This window comes from Myotis yumanensis, unplaced genomic scaffold, assembly GCF_028538775.1.
Source record: "Myotis yumanensis isolate MYYU_CA2020_CCGP unplaced genomic scaffold, mMyoYum1.0.hap1 SCAF_1, whole genome shotgun sequence".
Classification (NCBI taxonomy): Eukaryota; Metazoa; Chordata; class Mammalia; order Chiroptera; family Vespertilionidae; genus Myotis; species Myotis yumanensis.
The window spans coordinates 1,156,241-1,180,110 of record NW_027223752.1 but is presented as its reverse complement, the minus strand read 5'-3'; the positions used below and the strand labels follow the sequence as shown (position 1 = coordinate 1,180,110).

General features: G+C 68.1%; 1 protein-coding gene across 3 annotated transcripts; it reads right to left on the bottom strand.

Annotated features, from left to right (window-relative positions):
- Window positions 1-1,267: 1,267 nt before the first annotated feature.
- Window positions 1,268-22,456, bottom strand: ASPG (asparaginase). 3 transcript variants are annotated; one of them, XM_070412012.1, is made up of 16 exons: window positions 22,296-22,456; window positions 16,367-16,475; window positions 15,714-15,825; window positions 13,890-14,015; window positions 13,423-13,506; window positions 12,923-13,049; window positions 9,331-9,443; window positions 8,619-8,801; window positions 8,271-8,384; window positions 7,670-7,783; window positions 6,236-6,331; window positions 5,852-6,015; window positions 3,895-3,981; window positions 2,370-2,469; window positions 1,973-2,053; window positions 1,268-1,462 (listed from the first exon to the last, which is right to left on the bottom strand). In XM_070412012.1, the coding sequence occupies exons 1-16, from the start codon at window positions 22,375-22,377 to the stop codon at window positions 1,442-1,444; spliced, it is 1,713 nt and encodes a 570-aa protein (XP_070268113.1). In that variant the 5' UTR covers window positions 22,378-22,456; the 3' UTR covers window positions 1,268-1,441. The 3 variants fall into 3 exon arrangements, with proteins under 3 accessions (XP_070268113.1, XP_070268122.1, XP_070268129.1); XM_070412021.1 differs by having other exon boundaries at window positions 12,923-13,031; XM_070412028.1 differs by lacking the exon at window positions 22,296-22,456 and adding an exon at window positions 17,824-17,926.
- Window positions 22,457-23,870: the final 1,414 nt, after the last annotated feature.

Here is a 23,870-nt window from a genome sequence, read left to right as displayed (position 1 = left end):
CACAGGTGGGGCCGAGCCTGGGGTGTGCCCACCCCACTGGACCACGTAGATGGACAGAGGACCTGCTCGGGGACCAGACGCCTGGTCTCGGTCCCACCTGGGCCTCTGAGGACGGAGCTGCCCACCGGCCTGGGCCTGCCCGCCCACCTCACACCTGTGGGGGCGTGCGGCGGGGGGGGGGGGGCGGGGGGGGCGGTGAGCCATCTGCCCACCCGGAACCAGGGCTGCACAGGCCACCCCCTCTGGCTCCCCAGGCAGGTGGCCTGGCCGGCGGGGCTCACAGTGAGTAGTGAGTCAGGGCCCCGGGCAGATCGGGACTGGAATGAACCCCGTGGAAGGGCTGTCCCACTGCAGGGCCCCGGGCAAACCAGGTAGCAGCAGGCAGGCGAGGACCTGAGAGATGGTCCCTCAGGAGAGTGAGGGGAGCGCGCGTGGGCGGGGGGGCTGCCTGGAGGAGGTGACTCCAAGCTCTAAGGATGAGGATTCCCACGGAGGTGATGGGGCAGAGGTTGTCTGGAGGAGGGAACAGCCCGCAGGCGGGGAGACAGGGCAGTGGGGGAAGGGGACCACTGGCCCTCCCGGCAGGGCCTGGCGCGCACTCCTGCTGCCCAGGGCAGGCTGGCTCAGTGTCTCACCCGGGGTGCTGGTCACCACCCTGTGCGTCAGAGCCTGGGCCTCACCCCTCCGCACCCCACCCAACACACACACACACACACACACACACACACACACGTACACACATACAGACACATATACACATGCACACACACGCACACATACAGACACACATACGCATACACACACAATACACACACACTATACACACATACAGACACACAGAGACATACACATACAGATACACACACAGAGACACACAGAGAGACATACACATACACACGCACACAATACACACACACACAGACACACACAGACACACACACAATACACACTCACATGCACACACATACATGCACACACACACACAGACACACACAGACACACACAATACACACTCACATGCACACACATACATGCACACACACATACAGACACACACATACAGACACACACGCACACACACACTCAGACACACACACACACATACAGACACACACACAGACGCACACACACACATACAGACACACACACTCAGACAAACACACAGAGACACATACACACACATGCGCGCGCACACACACGCACGCACACACACACACACAGCGCGGGGCCCCAGACAGACCCACGCACAGGCTCTGGGGACCCGAGAGGGAGTGTCCCTGAGACTTTATTGTCACGCCGCCCAGCACAGACACGAGGCCGGTCTCAGGACGGACAGAGTCCCGGCAGCGGGGGGCACCAGTCAGAGCCACAGGGAGGGGGGCCCGCAACCCCCCCTGCAGGTCACAGGAGGGATGGCTGATGCCACCACAGACGGGTTCGGTCAGACACCAGGCAGCACTTCCTGAAAAGAGAGGTCTGCTGAGGCCCAGGGCGGACGGACAAGCCCAGGCTTCCACCGGGAGGGGCCACCCGAGGCCCAGACACATCCACCAGCCTCAAGCATCTTCCAGAGGCTGAGGAGGGAGTGTGGGTGGGCTGTCGGCGGGGGCCTGGCCAGCACAGCCTGGGAGGCAGGGGGGCACCCGGTCAGGGGGGCCCTGGGGTAAGTGGGTCAGGGCGGGCAGGACATGCAGCAGAGGCATCCGAGCACCGTTGGGCCTCGAGGACCTGCTTGGCCATGGCCGGGCCCTCCAGGGCTGTGGTAGGTGTGTCAAGGGGCTGTTGACAGGACAGAATCCAGGAGGTCTGAGGTGGCCCTTCCTCCAGGCAGCCCTCCCTGACTGCTCCCATCTCCCACCAGCATATTCACCTCCCCCTACACAGTGGGTGCCCGCCCACAGGAGAGGCTCTGGCCCACGCTGGGGTCCGGCCACACAGCTGGGAGTGGTCGGCCCTGCCTGGGGGGACTTACTGGCCCCGGGGCCGGGGCCCCAGCCCCACCCTGGAGGCTCTGCAGGAGAGTCACCACCTCCATGTTTCCAGCAGCTTCTGCCTGCAGGAGGGAGCCCGAGGGAGGAGCTGCTGAAGGGTTACTGACCAGCCACCTGGCCTCCACCCAACCTTCCCCAGCCCAGGGGCCCCCCGCCCCCGCCTCCTCCCACCCAGGCACACAGGGCCCATGTGTCACTCTCGCCCCCACAGCTCCGGGCACTGGAAGGGGGTCATCCCTCCCCACCCCTGCCCGGGCCCCCAAGTGTGAAGGGTGTCCACCAGGAGAGTGTGGGCATTTGTGGGAGGGGCAGGGGGCTTGAGCTTCAGGGAGGCCTTCCTGGAGGAGGCGGTGGTCCTGGAGCCCGGTGGGCACTCACCACGAGCAGGGCGCTGCGCCCATCATAGCCCGGCTGCCCCAGGTCAGCCCCTGCCTGCCACCACGCCCGCAGGCCTTCGCCGTCCGCCCTGGAGGCCAGCCTGGGAGGGGAGCCAAGGGGGGCCATCAGGGCCTGCTGGTCGCCGGCCGGCCATCAGCCCACCTGCCTGCCCGGTGCCGGCAGCGTCGGTACAGAGCCAACGCCAAACAGCTGACCCAGCAGGCCCGGCCCCGGGGGCGGGAGGCGGGGAGTGGCGGCCTGGGTCTGGTTTCACCCAGCACGGGTGCCCATGACTCAGGTCAGGGGTGCACACACACACACACACACACGCACGCACACACGGGCATGCAGGCCCGGGCACACGTACACACCCCGTGCTGAGAGCTGCGTGCCAGTTTCACATTTCACAACAGGCTCTCCCTGGGCGGGGCCTACAGGCCCAGGAGAGTCTGAGGCAGACGGGGGCGGGGGGGGGGGGGGGGGGGTGGAGTGTGAGCCGGGCAGCTCACGGAGGGGCCTGCCTGCCGCGGAGGGGGCGGGTGGCAGGTGGCAACCCCCAAACCCCTGCCCTCTCGGAGGAGCCCACCCCCAGCTCTGGGACCTGGGGGTGCGGGCAGCCCCCCAAAGCGGCCCTAGTGACCCCCTCCTAGTCAGGAACCCGCAGCAGTCCCCACAGCGGTGCTGGGTAACTTCTGGGTGCACCCACCATCCCCTCTGGGACCTGGCTGACCCAACCGCTCCCTGCCTCGGTTTCCCCATCTGTCAGTGAAGCCAAAAAGGCCCACCTGCGGGTGCAGCCTGCACCAGAAGTCCCTCTCAATCCGCACAGGTTCGGCCTGAGCCCCTCCCTCCTGGCCCACCCCCATCTGCTGGCCCAGCACACCCTCCTCCCTGACAGAGCGGCAGGGGCAGGGCCTGTCAGCCTGCAGGCGTGACCCCCACGACCCTGAAGCCAGGGCTGGAGGGGAGCTGGGGCTTTGGGGTGGGTGAGGGGGGCAGAGCTGGGGGTCTTCTCCCTGTGAGCGGACAGCTCGCCCCTCCTCACTCCCCGCCCGTCGTCCCGAGACCCCACTGTCATCTCAGCCCCTGGGCCCGGGCTCTGAGCTTCAGGGGAGCACATCCCAGCCCCGGCCAGTGCCCCAACCTAGCCACACGGGACAGGCCTCGCCCTGCTGTCCTCCCCACTGCCCCCGTCCGTCCTCCCGCCTCCACTGCCCGCAGGCCAGCCTGTGGGCAGCCCGGCCGGACGCAGGAGCTGCTGGCGGCTCAGGGGGCAGCGATGGGGCCTGGGCACCCTGGGGAGGGTCCCAGGGAAGGAGGAAGCCCTGGCCTGCCCTCTGCAGCCACTGGCACCCTCAGCCAGGACCTCCAGGCCCACCCTCCCTGTGCCTGTCCCCTAGGCTGGCCGTGGTAGTCGCTCCGGGCAGCTGGGAGGTCAGTCATGCAGGCAACGAGCATGGTGCTCCGAAGCCCCCACCAGCCGCCCCCCCACAGGCCTGCCTCCCTGCCCAGCCCCAGGCCTCACCTGCACAGCTCTGTCCCCACGTCCTCCAGCTCCCGGGCCGACAGGCAGGCCCCGGCCGCCCGCAGGAGCCCGATGGCGCCCCGGTGCCTGCATGGGAAGGGGCGCTGAGACACCACGGGGCTCCGGGCCTGCGCTCAGGACAAGAGCCCCCTGCCCCAGACCAGACCCCACGCCCCTGCGAGTCCAGGGCATCCTGGTTCCCCAGGGCGGTCCTGCCAGCCCCCTGGGAAGCTCCTGCCTCGCCCTCTGAGGTCTCCCCGCCCCCCATGCTGGGGCTGTGGCACCCCTGGGAGCACCTGGGACAGCCCACCTGGGGGACAGTCCCCATGCCCAGCTGCCCACCCCCCTGGCACACCCACCCCGGCCGAGCTGGGCCTGGGGAAACGGAGTCAATGGGGCGGACTCTGCCCTTGGGATGGGGAGGGGACGAACGTGGGTTGGACTGGGGGAGCAGGCCTGGTGTGGACAGGTGTCAGAGGCCGAGTCCCCGGGCCAGCCGGGCTGAGCCGGCCACGGGAAGGTGGGTGGGTGTAGCTCGGGAAGCCAGGGCAGCCCAGCCGCTGCAGTGAAGGGCGGAGACCCCTCCCCCACAGTATCCAGGTCGACCAGAACCCCACGGCCACCTCCCCTCAAGGAGGCTGGGAGGAGAGTGACCCCAGCCCCCGCCCCCCACGCTGCCAAAGAGCCTGCGGAACCACTCCAGGGCACAGCAGGGTGGGCAGGGGGAGGAGGCGGGGAGACCGGTTTGGGGGGTGTTGTGACAGCCGCGCGGGTGGGGAGGAGGGTGGGACCCAGGTGGGGTGATCTCATGTGCTACCCATCCCCGCCCCTGTGAGCTCCAGCCAGATCGCCTGGGCGCTGGGGTCCACCCTGCAGGCCCCTCCGCCCTCTGCCCACTGCCCACCGCCCACCGCCAGGCCTGTGCTGAGGGCTCCGTGCTCACAGGAGCCTGGGAAGAAGGTGGAGCCCTTCACCCCTTCACCAGGGGATGCACCCCGCCCAGGGCACACAGTGGAGGAGGCCACCAGGGCTGGGCCCTGACAGTCTGGGGGCCCAGGCCCCACACCCTCACCGCCTGCCCTGAGACTCCGGAGCCCCTCCCTGAAATAACTCCGGACCTGCAGGCACGCCCCATGCCCCCCCACCCCACCCAGAGAATGCTGAGGGGCTGGGGCTGGGGCTGGGGTGGGGGCTGGAGGTGGGGCTGAGGCTATGGACACGGCAAGACTGGCTCTGCCTCTGGGAGGAGGAAGACTTCCCAGGGGTGAAGAGCAAAGCTGAGGTCACTGCCCAACACACATGTTCATGCGTGCTCACAGAGACGCGCACACAGCTGCGTCTGGGGCTGCTCTGGGCACACGCGGGCAATGGGGCCGGGACGCCAGCAGGCCCCGCCCCACCTGCTGGGCAGCCACAGCACCCGGCCCAGCCCCTGCCGGCCCTGTCACCTCAGGGCCACCACCCCCGGGTTTGGACTGTCCATCAGGGCAGGTGAGGGCGGCCCCCGGAGAGAGGCCAGGCCTGGGGCGGGCGAGGAGACGCCGGAGAAGGCACGCGGCACCCTCAGGCCCGCGGCCCGCCCGCCGGACCACCGGAGGGAGTCAGCCGGGCAGCCCCACAGGTGCAGCCCCTCACGGGCAGCGCGTCCGGAGGCCCCCAGCGCCGGCCCTGCGGCCGGGCAGGACACCCCACTGCCTCTCCGCCCGGTGCTCTCTGCCCCTCCCTCGAGGAGACCCCACTGGCACCCCAAACACACCCAGGCCGGGCCCCTGCCTCTAGGAAACGGGGTGTGGGCCCAACTCGGAGGCACTCCTCCCACCGCCGGGCAGGCTGAGCCGGTCCGAGGGCACCTGTGCCCACCCAGCCCGGCGCCTGGCACCGTGCAGCTGGCCCAGAGCTTGCCCCGCCCCCGGAGTAGCTGGGTCCAGGCTCCCCCCGGCCCAAATGTGCACGGTACCTGCCCCTCACGGCCAGCAGCAAGGGGCTGAGGCCCTCCTCGTCCCGGGCGTTCACGGCCGCCCCGCTCCGCAGCAGCAGGCTCACCGCCGCCGTGTGGCCCCTCCGGGCGGCCGCGTGCAACGGAGTCTGACCCTGAAAGTCCTCCAGGCTCAGGTCGCTGCCCTGGGGTGACGTAAGGACATGTCCCCCACTGCGGAAGGGCTGGGCAGGGTGAGGTGGGCCACCAGAAAGGGACAGGCGGGGCGGGGTGCCCCCGGGGTGGGGCCCGGCACAGCCACTGTGCTCCCCTTTGCTGCAGCTGGCTCCCGGCACGGGGCGCTATGGAGCCCCAGAAAGACCACCCTGCCCCCCCAGCCCAGGGTCACACCCCCTGGGGGCTCACCCGCTCTGCCAGGGCCTGCAAGGCCTCCAGGTCGCCAACGTGGGCCGCGGCGCAGGCCAGGCTGGGGGTCAGGGCGTCTCGCACAGCATCCGCCTCCTGGGGGGCGGGCGGGGAGGAGGAAGCAGCATCTGGGACCACTGCCTCACCCGGGGTTCTCAGCATCCCCCAGAGCAAGTCCAGTGGGAGGCTGCCACCCGCTCTGTCCTCACCAGCTGTGCCCAGGCCCCTGCCCCTGAGACCTGCCTCCTGCACCACCTTCTGAGACATGTGACCACGAGGCTCGGGGCTCTGGGGAGGGAGCCAGCACCCCCCGCCCCCGGAAAGAACCCCGCTCCACACATCCCAGAGCCCCAGCACCAGGAATGTGGGCTATCTAGGAGCTCACCCGACGCCAGAGGCCAGGGGTCCCAGCAGAGGCCGCGGCAGGCACCAGGCTCAGCCCACGCCCAGCCCACGCCCAGCCCACGCTCAGCCCACGCTCAGCCCGCACCTGTGGCCGGGCCTGACCACAAAGCCACCCTAATAACAGGCCACACGCATCCGGCCTCATCTGACCGCCACCCACGGGAGCCGCAGTTAAAGCTCCAAAGCTCCCATGACAGGTCCGCCCACCCCTGCCGTGCTGAGGGGAAACTGAGGCCCGGGGCGTGACCAGGGCCACCCTGGCTGCATGTTCTGTTCCTGCCGGGCTCCCAGGCCAGGTCTCACTTCACTCGAGGTTGGGTGTGTGAATGGGCACAGGGAGGCCCCAGCCTCCCCTGCAGACCTGGCCCCCAGCCCCCTCCTCTGCCCTCCTGGTCCCAGCAGCCAGGCCGAGAAGCGGGAGGAGAGAGAGCTCGAGGCCGGCGAGGCCGTGGGGCCTAGAGCCTCACCCTGTGGAGCCCGTGCTCAGAGCCTGAGAGACCCCTGAGCTGGAGCCCCTCCCTTCCAGCCCCCAGGACGCCCACCTCACTAGGCAGCCTGCACCAGGGCCACAGCGGCACCGATGGCAGCCTGGCACCACCCCACCAGCGACAGTCACACCAGCGACAGTCCCACCAGCGACAGCCACACCAGCGACACAATCACACCAGCAACAGTCCCACCAGCGACAGTCCCACCAGCGACAGTCACACCAGCGACAGTCCCACCAGCGACAGTCACACCAGCGACAGTCACACCAGCGACAGTCACACCAGCGACAGTCCCGCCAGCTACAGTCACACCAGCGACAGTCCCACCAGCGACAGTCACACCAGCGACAGTCCCACCAGCGACAGTCACACCAGCAACACACTGCAGAGGCTCCCCCACTGCCCCAGCCTCCTCCCTCGCTGCTCCATGAACCCGCAAACCCTCCCGCTGTGGATCTGACCCCGGAAACAGGGGACCTGGGTCCGTGCCTGGTGGCCGGCACCGGGCACATCCCGCGGACCCGCCCCCACACGGGCGTACCTGGCTGAGGCTGAGGAGCTGGGCCACCCCGAGTCCCAGGCTGCTCTGAGGGGAGGCCCGGCACGTGTCCGCCTCGGGCAGCGTCATCTCGCCCCGGAGGTCCCTGGCCAGCAGCTGGGGGAGCACAGGAGGGTGGGCCTCGACGCGGCCCCGGGCCAGCGCCCCGTGGACATGCGGTGAGGGGCGCCCTGGGCCTGCGGCTCCTCCATTCGGGCTCCATCCTTCAGCCTGAGCACCAGGCCCTGCAGGCCAGCCCGCCCTCCACCCCTCCTCGCTCAGGGTCCCCAAGGCCCAGGCCTCTGCCCAACCAGGATGGCTGTGCCTGGGGCTGCCTGGGGGGTGTGAGGGGCTCTCTGGGGCAGTTTGGGGAGCCTCTGAGTGTGCCCGGCCTCAGGCTCCCCGAGAAGGTGAAAGGACACATGGGGGGTCGGCAAAGGGTGGGGAGCGGGGACCCCAGAGCATGGGAGGCCCGTATCCCTGCCCCCTTTCCAAATGCAGACACAGCCCTGGACCCCCCCCCCCCCTCCCCTGTCTGCCCGTGTCACACCCCAGCCCGCCCTCAGGATCCCACTGACATGCCCACAGCTCAAGGGGCTCGCACCTCCTTCCTGTCGTCTAGGCTCAGCCCGGGCTGGCCCAGCACGTACGACAGCTTGGCCAGGGCAGCCTCGGACGTCATGTCGAAGCCCGAGATGATGCCAGCTCCCGCCGAGGCCTGTGGGGGAGGGGCGGCGGTAAACTGGTGTGGGTCCCAGCCCAGCTGGCCCTGTGCCCTCGCCAGCCCCTCCGGGCCCACCCCCCCACCATGCCCACCAAGGCCTGCAGAGGGGTGCGGGGGGGCGGGGAGGAAAAGGGCTGTGGTGCCCTCGCCCACGCGCTCCAGGCCCAGCCCTGCCCACCATGCTCGCTGCACCCTGTGCCCTCGCCACCCCCTCTGGGCCCTGCCCACCATGCCGGCCGCGTAGTCCGAGGTCACGGTGCCCTGCAGGCAGTGGGTGCAGTTGAGGATGAGCAGGCCGCGAGCAGCCGCCGCTCGCAGCTCCCGCAGCAGGTCGGGCTTGGTGGGCCCGTTCCCGGAGCCGAAGGTCTCCATGACCACTCCCTTCAGGGGCGGCTGCAGGAAGGCCCGGACCTGCGGGGAGGGGGGTGTGAGGCCTGGGCGTCCTGGGTGACCGGCCAGAGGCAGCCGCTGCCGCTGTGCTCCAGGGTGGCGGGCGCTCCACCCAGTCCTCCCAGCGGGACCCTGGCCCCTGCTGTGTGTGCGACGCTGTGGCTGGTGTGGGGATGCCCCGGCCACGGGAAGGGGTCAGAGGGGGCTCCCACCTCCCTCCCTGCCTAGCCCATCCGCCCAGCCGCCCGCACACAGGGAGGCTCCCGGCAGCCGGGGTTTGGGGAAGGCCTTGCAGCTAAGCCCACATCCCCAAAAGGTGAGATTGGGCCCCAAAGCCCCGAGGAGGGGGCGGGTGCAGGTCCCCCACCCGAGCCCGGGACACACCCCTCCAGGCACGAGGGGTGCCCTGCCTGGGGCCGGCTTCTGGTGCCCAGCAGCCTGTGCAGCGGGGGCCAGACAGCGGGGCAGGCGGGCAGGGCCAGCTGGTGCTGCACCAGGGAGCCCTGGGGCAGGGGAGCGAGGGCACTCGGTGGGGTTCGGCGGGACCTACCAGGGCGGCGGGGATCCCGGGGTAGAGGCGCAGCAGGCCGACGTCCCGCTCCATGCTGCTGTGCACCGCCAGCCGGGCCTGCCCGCGCGCCTTCCGCACCAGCTCCCGGTTGACTGTGAGGGCAGAGGGGCCGCGTGGGGCCCAGGAGCCACCTTCGGGCCAAGACCCCAGCCCAGCTCCTCGGCCCTTTGTGCTGCTGGCTCCCCCCCGTCCCCCCCCCCCCCGCCATTTCCAGAGCCCTGAGCCTCCCCCGGCCACTGGGCCCTCCTGACGCCCAGTTCTGGGCTCACCAATACCTGGCGGGTGCCAGGTCCCCGGGGCACAGGGCCCGGGGGGAGGAGGACCCCGGGGTGGGGCCTGCCTGAGCTGCGGCTGCATAGGTGGTGGTGGGAGAAGGCATTTGAGGCGGAGGAACAGCAGGTGCAAAGGCCAGGAGGCACAACAGATGGGCCCAGCCGCAGGATCCCCAGCAAAGTGTGCTGTCCGGGACCCCAGGGAAGTCGGGGTGGCCTTCTCAGAACAGACAGCCTCACCTGCCCCTACCGGCACCTACCCCGCCACAGCTGAGAGAGTGAAGGAGTGAGTGAATGAATGAGTGAATGAGTGAGTCTTCTGGACCCCTCACCGTGGGGGAAAGACAGCCTCCATCGGATTCACCCCAAAGCCTCAGAGGCCTAACGTGTGCCCACCTGCTCCCCATGGCAGGGTGGGTGACGGGCGTCCCAGCCCTGTGGGTGGAGGGGCAGGTGCTTGGGGTCGGTGCCCCTCAAGCCACCATGCAGAGGCTCGGGGTCTCCAGTCTGAAGGCCACTGCACCGCCAGGACCGACCACGGGGGTCCCCGGGGGCGAGGGGCTGGGCAGGGGTCTGGTCTGCGAGCCCCAGGAGCCCGGTGCCCAGCGGGAGCCCCTCTCGCCCCGGCAGCCCGGCTGGGTTAGATGCAGTTAGAGCCCACCCCGGGCACAGGCACCGAGAGGCCCGCCCATCCCAGGACACGGAGGCCCAGCGGGGGGAGCCCGGCCGAGGCTGCCGGCGTCAGGGCAGGGGCTGGAGGGGACGGGGCTCTCGGACCTCCACCCTGGCCTCCTCCGCCCCCACGGGGTGGTGTCAGCCTCGGTGCCCACTGTACCCGCCAGAGCAATGCACGTGTGAGAACGACCTGGGAGACATCCAGACACGCCGCCCTCTCACGGGGAGCTGGGGGGGGGGGGGGCAGGGGGCACTGGAGGGTGGGCGGCCAGGAGGGCAGAGGCTAGGAGACCCCGGGGCCAGGGCAGCAACCCAACGGCCTTTAATTCAGGGCCCTTGGCCCCAGCGGGGGAGCAGATAAGACAGTGGCGGGTGGGGCTGACTCCACGAGGGGGTTATGGCTGCAGAGGGGTTTAGAGACAAAGATGGCCACGTCCGCACAGACGGCCACCCCCCTGAGCCCACAGGGCCAAGTCCCCGCCCGGCCAGGTGCGCTGCCCACCACAGAGAGGACGAGGCCTCCTGGGGGCCCAGTGTGGACCACGTGCCTCGGCCACTGGACAGCTGCGGTCCACAGCTGGGGGGTCAGGAGCTGGCCACCCCCTCGGACCCAGCGGGGCGGGCCCGCAGCACCCCGCGCCCCCCGCACGGCTCAGCGCGGCCTCCTGAGCCCCCTGCCCTCCGCCTGCGGGGCCTCTGGGAGGGCAGTGAAAACACCAGAACCCGAGGAGGGGCCCAGCCGTGGAGTAGCCCTCCAGCTGCTGTGCCCACACCCCAACCACCCAGGGCCCCGCCAGCCACACCCTGGGCCTGGGCAGAGCTCCCTGTTTCTCAACAGCAGCTGCCAAACCGGACAGGCCTGGGCGGGCGAGGCCGGGTTCTCACACCCGCATGGCAGCCCAGCCGGTGGGAAGCCAGCGGGGATCTGGGCCTGGGGGCCGGCGGGCCTCTTCCCTGGGGCCAGCCTCAGCCCTGCACCCGCTGAACCTCTGGACCGGGCAGCGCAGGTGGTCCTGTGCCCGTGGCCTGGCTGGGCTTGGCGAGACCGCGCCAGGGGCCCCAGGACCCAGCGCACTCCTCCTCGCCCGCCAGCCGGCTTCACTCCCCAGGCTCCACTCCTAAGCTCCAGATAAGGGGTGACTCAGCCCCCACAGGGGAGGGTCCCTGCTCCTTCCTTCTTCAGCTGGGCTGGGTCTCCCCACACGGGCAGGAGGGGCTGAGTGCCGCCACCCAGCGTGGGCAGGGAAGCCAGGCCTTCTGTCAGCGCCAGCATAGGTGCCACCCCCTCCAGGAAGCCCCCTGGATTGCTCCAGCTCTCAGCAAGCAGGAAGACCCTCCCCCAGCCCCCGGAGCCCTGGGAGTGCTGCACAGGCGTGAGGTGCACTGACATGTTCTGGGCCTCACTCCCCCGGGAGGCCCCGGGAAGAAATGGGCGGGGTGGGCCCGGTGGGAGTGCAGGTCAGAGCTCGGGAATGGGAGTCGGGGCTCGGGGCCAAGTCAATGCCCCCCATGTGGCCCTGCCCCTCTCCACTTCGGTCCCACCATGGGGCCCTCCTGCCGTGACGCCGTGAGCCCCTGGCAGAGGGGCCCGCCGTCACTGTGCCTGACCCCACGGCTGTGTCCTGACCTCAGATCTGAAGGCGTTCAGGGTCACACAACCAGCCCGCCTGCTGGGAAAGAGCCCGTCCCTGCAGGGGCTGCACCCTAGGCCTCCAGGGCTCCCCCCTGCAGACCCCGCGGGCTCCACCTCGCAGGGGCAGAGGCCGTGTGGGCGAGGCCACCTCCTTGTTCCAAGGGCCGGACGCTCAGGCAGGCGGACCAACCAGAAGAGCTGGTCCTGTGTGTCCCACAGAAGCGGCCCCACCCAGAGCGGGGCCCCAGGGCCCCAACGCCCCCCGGGAAGGGGCCACAGCGGGGGCGGGGCGGGTGCTCCAGAGCCCCTGCTCCGCCAGGAAGCACAGGCACAGTGGGCTGGGGTGTCCCTTACACGCCGGGGCCAGGGGTGGCCAGGCCCCTGGGGAGGACCCCCATGCCACAGGGGCGTGGGGCTGCCTGGGGGTGGGTGGGAGGGGAGGCACTGGCCAGGCCCACTCGGACCCGGACAGTGGGGGACACCATGGGCCTGCAGGTCTAGGGGACCCTTTGGGGCCATTCGGTGGCCCTGAGCTCGGCCCAGCAGCCTGGTCGAGCAGCTCCCACACCCAAAGCAAGTGGGGTGTCCTCCCCGGGGGTCAGGACACATGACCTGCTGGAGACAGGGGTGCGGGCTGCCCAGGCCCAGGGGACAGAGCGAAGGGCCCTGGGACCACGGTGCATGGCGGAGCCGCGGACTCTGAGAGGGCCTCCTGGGCTGGGGCCACCTGGCCGTTGGCGGGGGGGGGGGGGGGGGGGGGGGCGCACACGAGGGGCAAATCCCCCAAACCTGCTCCTCCTCCAGCTAACTGCTGGCCCGGGCTCCCCCCCGCCCTCCCCCTTATCCCCCCCAGCCCCGGGGCAGAGCCGAGGTGCGCCGTCCCAGCTCAGGGGCGGTGGGTGCTCCCGGCCCAGCGTCTCCACCCAGCTCCCTGCAGGGTCCGCAGGCCCCTCCTACGGCCCATGGCACCCCTTCCCCTCACACGGCTTACTGATGACGTCAGCGCCCACCACAGCCAGCGGCGGCAGGTTCGGGGAGCAGAAGGCGGCGAACTTGCGGGCATCCACCTTGGTCACCCGCGTGCCCCGAAACAGCTGATTCTGGAAGAACAGGCAGACCTGCCGGCGGGGGGGGGGGGGGGGGGGGGGGGGACAGCGGGTGACAGGGGCCCGACCGCCCCTCCGTGAAGGCCCCCCGCCGTGTGGGGGGCAGGAACCTCATGAATGACTCCTGGGCCCACACGCCCGGGCCAGATGCTGAGGAGGGAACGGCCGGCTCAGAACCACGGGTTCTGTCTGCCTCGTGGGGGCTCACCCACGGGCACCAGAAAGGCGCCAGGTCTGGAGGGAACCCCACGCACTGCAGCACGCCCAAAGGCCACATGGGCGACCGTCCCTCCCTCCCTCTCCCACGGCGCACGTGCGTGTCAATCACAGGTGCGGGCAGCCCTCAGAGCCCGAGCCCCTGCCACGGGGTGGGGGTGGGGGGTACCTCGGGGATCACGTACTGGCCAGCCATGAGTAGGGCCCCCAGCAGGTTCTCGCGGCCGTCGCTCCACAGCGCGTGGATGGGCACCTGGAGAGGCGCACGGAGCTAAGGCCACGGCTCAGGACCGGACGGAGGGGCCGGCAGCTCAGGCGGGGGGAGCAGGGTCTGTGGGCCCTGCCCCCCGAGAACTGCCCCTGATGATGCTACTGGCCGAGCACAGCCCTTCCCCTCGCTGCCCCCGCTGGTCCCCACACTGGGAGGTTCCCGCCTGCCTTCCTGCCACCCGCAGGGACCTCACCACTGCCCAGCCCAGCCCCTGGTCCCGAGGGCACCATGCTCCTCGCTGCCCCGGGCAGGACCGGCCCTGACAGACGCCCTGGGAGCAGGCCCAAGCCGGAGCGGGGTGCCTGGCCCGGCAGCCTCCCTTGCGGCCGCAGGAAGGCCTGGTCTCGGGCCCTGCCCCCGGTCACCTGGGCGCCCGTGAGGACCACGGTCTTCTGCAGGTTCTCCAGCACGAAGGCGAGCACGGAGGCGGCGAAGGCCATGGTGTCGGTGCCGTGGATGACCACGAAGCCGTCGAACTGCTCGTAGTGTGTCTGCGGAGGGGGCTCGCTCAGCCGGGGCCCCGCGGCGGCTGTGGCCTCCTCCTGGGAGCGGGAGCCTTCCCCTCCACCGCCGGCCACCGGAAGAGCCCGACACAGAGCAGGGCTGGGTGGGCGCCGGCGACCTGGCCTTGAGGCCCGGCCCCGCTCCCCCCGCCCCAGGATGGCTCCTTCCCTGGCTCCTGCTGTGAGCCCACCGTGATGGGGTCAGTGGACGTCCCCCGAGGACAAGCAGGGCCCCCTCTCGGCTTCCCGGGAGTGTCCCCCCGAGGGGAGGCCCAGGCAGGACTCCCGAGAACACTGGTCAGTGGGGGACCGGCCAGAACCCAGCTCAGAGCGCCCTGTGCTGAGTGACAACGGCCCCAGGGCAGCAGGAGGGTGCGGGGAGCAAGCCCTGGGCCTGGCTGTCCAGCGGGTGGGCCAGGCATGGGCACAGGCAGCACTGGGAGCGGCAGGGGATGTGGGCAGGCGGGCAGGTGCCGGCGGGCAGTGGGGAAGGGTCCTTCCAGGCACAGCCCTCCTGGCCAGCTCGGCAGGAGTGAGGATGGCTGCGGGGACAGCCTCCGGCCACCACCTCCTGGAGGGCCGCCAAGACTGAGCTTCGGAGTGGTTGCGAGGGGCCCAGTTTCGGGACAAGGGGACCCTGGTGGAAAGACCAGCAGCCGGCGGGGGATGGCAGAGCTGAGACATAGGGCGGGCTGGGACGCCATCTGCTGGCCACACAGGGCTCGGCCACAGGCAGGTGACCGGCTCCAAAGGCCCTGGCTGGACCCTGCAGCCAGGACAGCGGGCATGTGCTCAGCAGCGCGCAGGCCCCTGGGGAGGGAGACTGCCCCGGACAAGGGCCCCGACATGCCCACTGGTAGCCGGTGGCCCCATCCAGGGACATAAGGGCCAGGCCCAGCCACACGCCCCGCCCAGACGCTCACAGTGAAGGGGGAGGCAGGAGACAAGCCGTGACTGTGGGCCAGGCCCTGGCTGCCGGGGAAGGGAGCCTGTGTGGTGAGCCCCTGGGGGGCAGTGAGAAGTGGGCCTGGAGGGTGAGAGGGCCCCACCCCAGGAGCCAGGACCAGGTTCGTGCAGGATGGGTGGGGTGGGGAACAGAGAGGACAGCTGGTGGAGGGCGCCCGGGCCTCCGGAAAGGCGTGCTGTGAGCCAAGACACCCCTCGGGGCCCTGCACCCTTTCCTGGCCCTGCCTCGCGGGCGGGCGAGGGGTGGACAGCTGGGAAAGGGCCAGGTGTGGGCTTGTCAGTCTGCGGGCAGGTGCCACACACCCGGACCCAGGTTCCTACTGGGACAAACCAAGCGCATGAACCAACCAGAACCGCTGTCTGTCACGGGAAAGAGCTACCCTCTCCTTGCACGGGGGAGGGGGCGGGATGAGGGGGGGCAAGGGCTTCAGAGGCTCTGCAGCTGGGAGGTGACCCAAGGGCCTGGCACTTTCCTGAAGCCCCAGACCCACCACATACCCAGAGCGCGCTGCCCGATAGCCCTGCCTGACTGCAGCACCGCCCACAGTCCCAGCCCCACCCACATCCTGCAGCCCCGCCCACATCTTGCAACCCCGCCCACAATCCCAGCCCCACCCACACGCTGAAGCCCCGCCCACAATCCCAGCTCCACCCATACCCCAGCCCCGCCCACTCCCACAGCCCCGCCCAGAGCCACAGCCCCGCCCACACTCCCGCTACCTCAATGGTCTGGGCGATCTGAACCCACTCAGTGATGGTCATGTCACTGGAGTCGAAGAGGGGCTGGCACTCCAGCACCGTGTAGAGGATCCTCTGGTCGGGACTGGCGGGCCTGCGGGGGCAGAAGGGCGGTGCCACTGACTCCGCCTTGGCCACCTGCTCCCCTCCAGGCAGGGCCTCTGCACCAGGCCTGTCTGCGCTTCCACACACTCGCATCCTGAGTACAGGGCCCGCCCCCCTCCACCCGGCCTTCCCAGGAGCAGGGCCGTGGGGCTGAGAGGGCCGAGCACAGCCCTGAGGGACGGTCCAGGCCGGCCTGGGAGGCGGTGGCGGCCGAGGAAGGTCAGTGACCAGGAGGCGACTCCCCACGCGCCTGTCAGCCGTGAAGGGCACCAGGCAGCCAGGCCGAGAGCCGTGAAGGGCACCAGGCAGCCAGGCCGAGAGCCGTGAAGGGCACCAGGCAGCCAGGCTGAGAGCCGGGAAGCAGGGCCTTCACGTGGGAGGAGGGGCCAACGGGCCACCCCAGCGGGTGGGGTCTGAGGCGCTCTCCAAGGGGGACTGGGTCAGGTTAAAGCCGTGGAAGTGGACATGAGTGACGGCCCTCTCCTGGCCAGCCGGCCGCCCCCCTGGCACCCGAGGGAGCCCACACTCACGGCAGCACCAGGGTGTCCTCGGGGAGGCCGCGGGCCCGGGCGTGCTCCTCGTCATGGAACATGGGCAGTGTCCTCAGGACGGCGGCCAGGCCGCTCCCCGGGACCAGCACTGCAGGGGGGGAGGGGGTCAGGGGCTGGCAGCCACCACCAGCTCCCACAGCCACGGCCCCTCCGTTCTGTGCTGGGCATTTACTGCCCTGCGCTGGGGGCCAGGCCTGGGCAGGGGCGTGTGCAGGGAGCAGGGCTGGCCCAGGTGAGCTCGGGCCTCAGGGAAGTCAGAGGCCAGGTGGACAGGCCTGCAGCTGCCAGGGCCCTGTGTCCAGGTGAGCCCACCTGGGCTCCTGGGCCTTGGCCCTCTGTGGCCTCTCTCTCAGATGCCCACTCTTCTGCCCCCACTCCGCAGAGCACCCACAGACACGCTCCTGCCTCTGCCAGGAAGTTCTCAGCCCCAGCTCTCTTCCAGCCTGTCAGGTGCTTCACCCCAGCTCAGGGCACTGCCTCCAGGAAGCCCTCCATGATGCCTAGGCCCTGGTGCCTTTCCCACATGCCCTCCATGGCCTCTGCTCCCTTGCTGGGCTGTGTGCCACCCCTCCAGGGTCCAGCCCAGGCCTCCGCCTACAGCCTCCGTGCCCCAGAAACATGCTTCTACCGAGGCCCTGGCAGAGAGGGCACCGGGTTCTAGGCAAACCCTAAAATAGGGGTGGGGGTGTCCAGCCCCGCCACGGCATCAGGGGTTAGTTCAATGTCTGACCGCATAGAGCAGGCTCCTTTTTAAGTGGATCATTTTGTGTGGCCCGAGGGTGACGTTACAAGTGTCCAACGGCCCTGGGCAGGGAAAAGGGTCCCCACCCCTGCCCTAAGCGGTCAGTGTGCCTCCTGGAGACACGACTCCTCAGCACAGGCCTCCGCCCCACGCTGCTCCCTCCAGGCACCGCGCCCTCGGGCAGTCACTCCTCGCTGAGGCTCTGCTGGGCGTCTCCCATGTGCTCGGCTGCCAAGGGCACCGGACTCAGCAGCAAGGACAACAAGGTCTCCACCCACCCCCACCGAGAAGTATCCTTGGCTGGAACATGTAAGACCTTCAGGACCACGGTCAGCGGTCACTCCCCGGTGACAGGCTTGCTCCCAGCCTTCGCATCTGCTGGGTGTATCAGTCCCCGCTGCTGTGTAACAAATTGCCCCGAGCCGGGCTGCGTAAAACAGCACCACTGCTGCCTCGCGGCTCGGGGAGTGGTGGGGACTGTGTCCCGGCTCCCTCGTTCTTGTCAGAATCCGGTCCCATGTGCGGACCACTGTCCCGGCTGCCTCTGACCCGCCACTCTCGGCTTCTCCGGCTCCCAGCACCCAGGCCCGGGCCCCTGGCTCTGCCTTCAACGCCAGGTCGAGTCCTCACGCTTCGAACCTCTCTGACCTCCTCTGCTCATCTCTCCCCTTAAGGAGCCCGGAAGCCCGCTCACCTGATCCCCGAGGGTCCGTCTTTGGGGCTCGGGGCCAGTCCGCTCCCTCCCTCGCGGTCAGCAGCTGAGCTCAGGCCCCCACCCCTCAGCCGCCACCCCAGGCCCTCTGCGGCCCACATGCCCCTCCTTCCCGCGGCTCTGGCCCGTCTGCTCCCTCCTCACCCTGAGGGGGTGGGGGGGGGCACCAGTTTCCGTCCTGTTATGTGTCCCAACAGCTTGGCCTTAGGACCAGGGCAGTATGTTCTCTGGTCTCCACCACCTGGAAGGTGCACTGACCGGGTGCAGCGGGTGGCCAGGCGCACAGGCCACGGGTCCAGCCCCGCTTGGTCCGGCCGAGCCGGCTCCCAGGCCACTGTGTCAGGGGGCCCAGCCCACAGGGGCCCTTTCCTCTCAGCCTGTGTTGCTTGTTAGCGCTGGAAACAGAGGGCTTCGCTTCCTCCACGTTCTTGTTTCCCATAAACGGCTCGTCGTTTGAGGTGCGCTGGATCCCAGGCCTGACCATGGACCCTTTTTCTTAGAAAAACTTCTACATGGAAAACAAAGCAGCTGTTTTCCGGGAAAGCTCTCCTACTGGTGTAATACCTGGTCATTAGGGTTCCCTCAATGAGCCCGGCCGCGTGGCTCCACGCTGAGCGACGACCTATGAACCAGGCAGTCACATGTGGGAAGCCACCTATTGTCTTCTCTAGCAGAGAGGTGTGGACAAGGAACCCAGGAGGCTGGTGACCCTTGAAGCCCTGGCAAAGGTCAGGGCTGTGCACCCACTGTTAGTCCAGACAATGGTAGCTGAAGCAACTTCCCCATTTATTATTGTGTAAATCCTTGCTGATGGGCTAGTCTGCCTGTTACTGGAAATTGCCTGCCTAAGGGCTTGGGTGGATCCCAAACCAGTAAAAGGTTGGTAAGGCCTGAGCACCAGGGGAAGTCCTTCCCCTTGAGTTGGACTTGCCCGCCTGGCCCCCCAATATTTCCAAATTATTACTTGTCTCATCTCTTTCATTTGTGTGCGGCTCCTCTTCCAGATCCTGAACCCTGAACCACGCAGGACGTGGGGGGAACAAACATACAACTCTACACATCTGGCGCCTCAGCGGGACATCTGGAAGAGAAGACTTCACTAGAGCGGAAAAACGAAGATTCACCGCAAAGGTGGGGAAGAATTCACCGTATAGGCGGGGAGATACTTCACTGCAGGCAAAGCCCACGATCAGCTGCAGAATCACGACCTGTAAGTAGGGTGGGGCAGAATTCGGCTTAAAAAGTAAGAAACTTTATTGAAGGCTTTTGGTTTGCATGCTTAAGGAGTTTAAGTTTCAGAAGGTAATCTCTTACAGCTTTTGCATGTTATTATAGAACATAACCCTTGGTTTCTTGAAGAAGGTACATTAGATCTTGAATGTTTGCCAAAAAGTTGGTCAGAACTTGAAAAAAAGGTCAGCAGCAGGGGGAAAACTTGCCTCCAAACTGTTTCCCCTTGTGGGACACGGTATTTCATTTGCTAGAGCCTTTAAGAGAGGCCGAGGAGGACAGAGCTCCTCCCCTTGCACCCTCTGCTCCTAAGTTGGGCCGGAAAGAAACTTACTACAGACTGATTCATCTGCCTCTCAGTATAACCACTATTGCTTGTCTCATTTTTGTTCTCATGTTTATTTCTAGTCTGCAGATGCAGAATGAAGAGTCTTAAAAGGACTCGAACCCTTTTAGGTGGCATTCACTTTTCAAGATTTTTTAAGGAAAAGAGAAGGGGGAGATGTTGGAAGCCACCTATTGTCTTCTCTAGCAGAGAGGTGTGGACAAGGAACCCGGGAGGCTGGTGACCCTTGAAGCCCTGGCAAAGGTCAGGGCTGTGCACCCACTGTTAGTCCAGACAATGGTAGCTGAAGCAACTTCCCCATTTATTATTGTGTAAATCCTTGCTGATGGGCTAGTCTGCCTGTTACTGGAAATTGCCTGCCTAAGGGCTATGGGTGGATCCCAAACCAGTAAAAGGTTGAGAGGCCAGAGCACCAGGGGAAGTCCTTCCCCTTGAGTTGGACTTGCCCGCCTGGCCCCCCAATATTTCCAAATTATTATTTCTTGTCTCGTCTCTTTCATTTGTGTGCGGCTCCTCTTCCAGATCCTGAACCCTGATCCACGTAGGACGTGGGGGGAACAAACAAATGCATCTACACAGTCACAGTTCAATTCCCAGTCAGGACACAGGCCCGGGTTGCGGGCTCGATCCCCAGTGTGAGGCATGCGGGAGGCAGCCCATCAGTGATGTTTCTCTCTCATTGATGTTTCTCTCTCCTCCTTTCCTCTCTCTAAAACGCAATAAAAACAGATACACACATTAAAGATCCCTCAATAAGATCCCAGGGCAGCAGTCACATGACCAGCCCACCTGCTGGGAGAGAGCCCATCCCTGCAGGGGCTGCACCTAAGCCCTCCTCTGCCCCCTCACCCCCCTCGCTGCCCTGACCTTGGCACGGTTTGGCCTCGCCATGTGCCCTGACAGCTGCTGTTTACCTGCAGGCGCAGAAGTGCCCTCGACAGTGACGATCCAGACAGCTTTGCTGAGGCCAGGCCACCTCCCTCCTGACCTCCCGACCTCCCGGGGGCAGAGCCCACGTCAGCAGCCCGGCCAGTTAATCATTGACACCGACACCATCCGAGGGAACGCCGGGCGGGGGGCCTGCAGTCCCAAGTTCACCCCCCTCCACCCCCCACCCCCACCGGGCCAACTCTGCCCTGGACATGGAAAGGTCCACGCCACCCGTGTCTGAGGACAGCCAGACACCTCAGTGCGGGTCAGGGGCACCGGGCCCTCGCTGCTCCTCTCCTAGGGGGTCGGCAGGGATAGGCTCAGGTCTCCCCTCCTTCACCCCCGGGGCCTTCCGCCTGGGCCACCACTGCCTCCTGAGGGGGAGGGTCTGGCAGCAGCCGGGAGGCACGGGAACAGGTGCCCAGTGGCTGGTTCCTTCTGGGGCAGAGCCCTCAGCTCGGAGCGAAGACACCGCCGCCGCGATCCCAGTGGGCCAGGCTGGGGTGCCTGCTCTGAGACCCCAGGGCTCAGAAGGCCGGTGTCCCTGCTGGCTGGGACAGGCTGGCTGCTCTGAGCCTGGAGGGGACAACAGGGGGCCGGCCCCAGACAAGTGGGCAGGCCAGCCCTCAAGGGAGCAGCGGCCTCTCTCCCCAGCCCTCCCAGACACAGGCTGGTCCGGCAGTCAGGTGCCCGCGGGCTCCTCTGGGACCACCCCAGTCCCGGGGCTGCTGGTTTAAGGTCCAAGCTGAGGGCCCAGCAGCCCTGTGGTGGGAGTGTGGCGCGGCCCGCCTGGCGTCCACCAGTGGCGAACTGTCCAGATTGGGATGCAGGAGGCACAGCAGCGGACAGCAGGCTCCGGGCCGCCCGGGGAACCTCGGCTGGGATGCGGACACCCTGTCCCAGAGCCCGAGCCCCTCCGACAGGGCCCAGTCACTGGGCGCCCTGAGGATGTCTGTGAAGTGACCATCGCGTGTGGCGGATGGACTAACAGGGCCGGAGGCCCGGGAAGCACCGTCGGAGGGCAGAGGGCAGAGGGCCTGAGGGGCTGCTTCGGTGGGCAGCGTGGGGAAGGAGGGAGGAAGGGACAGGCAGTGGCCCACGGACTGGCCAGGGCAAAGGAGAACGTTAGATCTGGTGATGGTGAGGGGGGTGGGGGTGCTGAGTTAGCGCTGAGGCAGGGAGGCAGGGAGCCAGGCCCCAGAAAGGCTGCTGGGAGAGGGTCTGGGAGGACGCCCAGGGCCGGGTGTGGGGCCGACCCAGGTGTGGCCGGCACGTGGGGGAGCAGCTGGGGAGCGGGAGGAGGTGGCAGAGGACAGCGCCCTGGGAAGTGGGGCTCCGGAGGGACAGTTCATCTGTGGACAGCCCAGGAGGGGGAAGGGGCTCGAGGATGAGGCTGAGGGCTGTCCTGCCCGCCCGGGGAGGGGCCCCACAGGCCCGTCAGGGCGCCCAGAGGAGCCTGCCGCCCCGGAACCGGACAGCGATGCTCTTCCCTCCCGAAGGCAGCCCCTGGCTGGGACTGGGAGCCCTGGCGGCCCTCGCCCCACACAGAGCGGCCACCCCTGCTGACTCCGGTCAGGCCTAGGCCACAGGCAGACGAGACACAGCCCCCCAAGCCCCCTGCACGCTGACCTCCCCAAAAGGGTCAGAGCCCCCAGGCCGGCCAGGAGTTCAGAGCAACAGGGTGGCTGGGCCGCATCACAGCGCTCAGGTCCTCGAGAGGCGCCCGCAGCCCTACAGGCCCGCCCGCCGGAGGGTCGGCCCGGGGAAGGGGCGACGGGTGCCCGGCCCCGCCTCCCACCCCGAGGCCGGGCAGTCACGGCAGGACGCGCTGGCCGCACGCTCCCTGCCCTCCAGGTGCAGGCACCTGGGCCGGAGGGGCTCGGTCCGCGGCTGGGACCACCCGTCCCGCCGACCGGAGGCCGCCCCTCCCGGCCGCCCGCCGACTCACCGCCGCGGTGGCTCCGCATCCCGATGGTGCCCCCCGTGTAGATGGCCAGGAGCCGCCGCTCGGGGCCCGCCGCGCGCGCCATGCTGCCAGGGGCCCGGGGGAAGGGGGCAGAGAGGGCTGCGGGGGAGCCCGGGGACTTCGGGGGGCTCTGGGGACGGCGGGAGCCGGGACTGCGGAGGAGAGCGCCCAGGGCACCCGGGATGGTGGGGCTCGCAGGGGGCGGGGACTGCTCGGGGGCGGGGCCTGGAGGGCGGGGCCTGGAGGGCGGGGCCTGAGCTCCCCGCGATCCCAGTGTCCCAGGACCTGTGACAGGGGCGTAGGCTCGTGCCCCACAGACAGTGGTATCAGCAGCCGCATGGACCCCGGTGCCCAGAGAGCTGGCGCTGTTGACCACCGGTGTCCACTCGATGGGGGCCGGGCATGGGCAGAGACCACAGCCCGCCCCTTGCACCCCGTCCAGGAGGCCCGAGGGGACCAAGGGGACCCCAGGGCAGAGCCAGGAAGAAAGTAGCTGCAGCGCAGGCTCCTTGTGGACGGATATGGAGCCTCCCTCCTGGGCACCAGCCCCCCAGCAGGCGGGGGTCTGTATCGGTTTGCTGGGGGGTCTGTATTAGTTTGTGGGGGGTCCGTATCCGTTTGCTGGCGGGTTTGTATCCGTTTGCTGGGGGCGTCTGTATTGGTTTGTGGGGGGTCTGTATCCGTTTGCTGGGGGGGTCTGTATCGGTTTGTGGGGGGTATCAGTTTGTGGGGGGGTCTGTATCAGTTTGCTGGGGGTCTGTATCGGTTTGTGGGGGGTCTGTATCAGTTTGTGGGGGGTCTGTATCGGTTTGCTGGGGGTCTGTACTAGTTTGTGGGGGGTCTGTATCAGTTTGCTGGGGTCTGTATCAGTTTGTGGGGGGTCTGTATTAATTTGCGGGGGGTCTGTATTAGTTTGCGGGGGTCTGTATCAGTTTGCTGGGGGGTATCAGTTTGTGGGGGGTCTGTATCAGTTTGTGGGGGGTCTGTATCAGTTTGCTCTGGCAGCCCCAGCAGGAGGGCAGATGGGCAGCTTACACAGACGGTGTCTCAGTCCTGGAGGCTGGAGTCTGAGGTCTGGGCGCAGGCTGGGCTCCTCCCCAGGCCCCTCCTTGGTGCCTGGACGGCCCTCCTACACGTGATCCCCGGTGTCTGTGTTCACATCTCCTCTTACAAGGTCACCGGTCGGACTGGCTGGGACCCACTCTCACGGCCTCTATTTACTCTAGTCCCCCCCAGAGGCCTGGTCTCCAAGCACAGTCGCATTCTGAGGTGCTGGGACCAGGGCTTCCACACATGGGCGGCGGGGGATGGAGGGGGGGGAGGGAGCGGCAGTGCAGGCCTCCCCGGACCCAGGCCGTCCAGGCTGCAGCTCCTGTCACTCTCCTGCTCTGCATCTGCCTTGGGCTCTCCCTGCGGGTCTGACCCGGGCACCCGCGACCACGGCCGTGAGACGGGGCTCTGGTGTTGCCCTAACAGTGCTGCTCCTCCGGGGGTGCAGGCCGCACCGTTTCTGCGGCAGATGCGGGACCAGGGCTGAGGGTGCCTGGGCAGACGCAG

Bases quoted from the DNA above. Each gene is read 5' to 3' on its own strand.
- ASPG (XM_070412012.1), bottom strand. From the start codon at position 22,377: ATGGCGCGCGCGGCGGGCCCCGAGCGGCGGCTCCTGGCCATCTACACG. The intron at 13,050-13,422 runs GTACCCCCCACC...CCCCGCCGGCAG, and splicing joins GCCAGTACGTGATCCCCGAG to GTCTGCCTGTTCTTCCAGAA. The intron at 8,802-9,330 runs GTAGGTCCCGCC...CCCTCCCCGCAG, and splicing joins CCGGGATCCCCGCCGCCCTG to GTCCGGGCCTTCCTGCAGCC.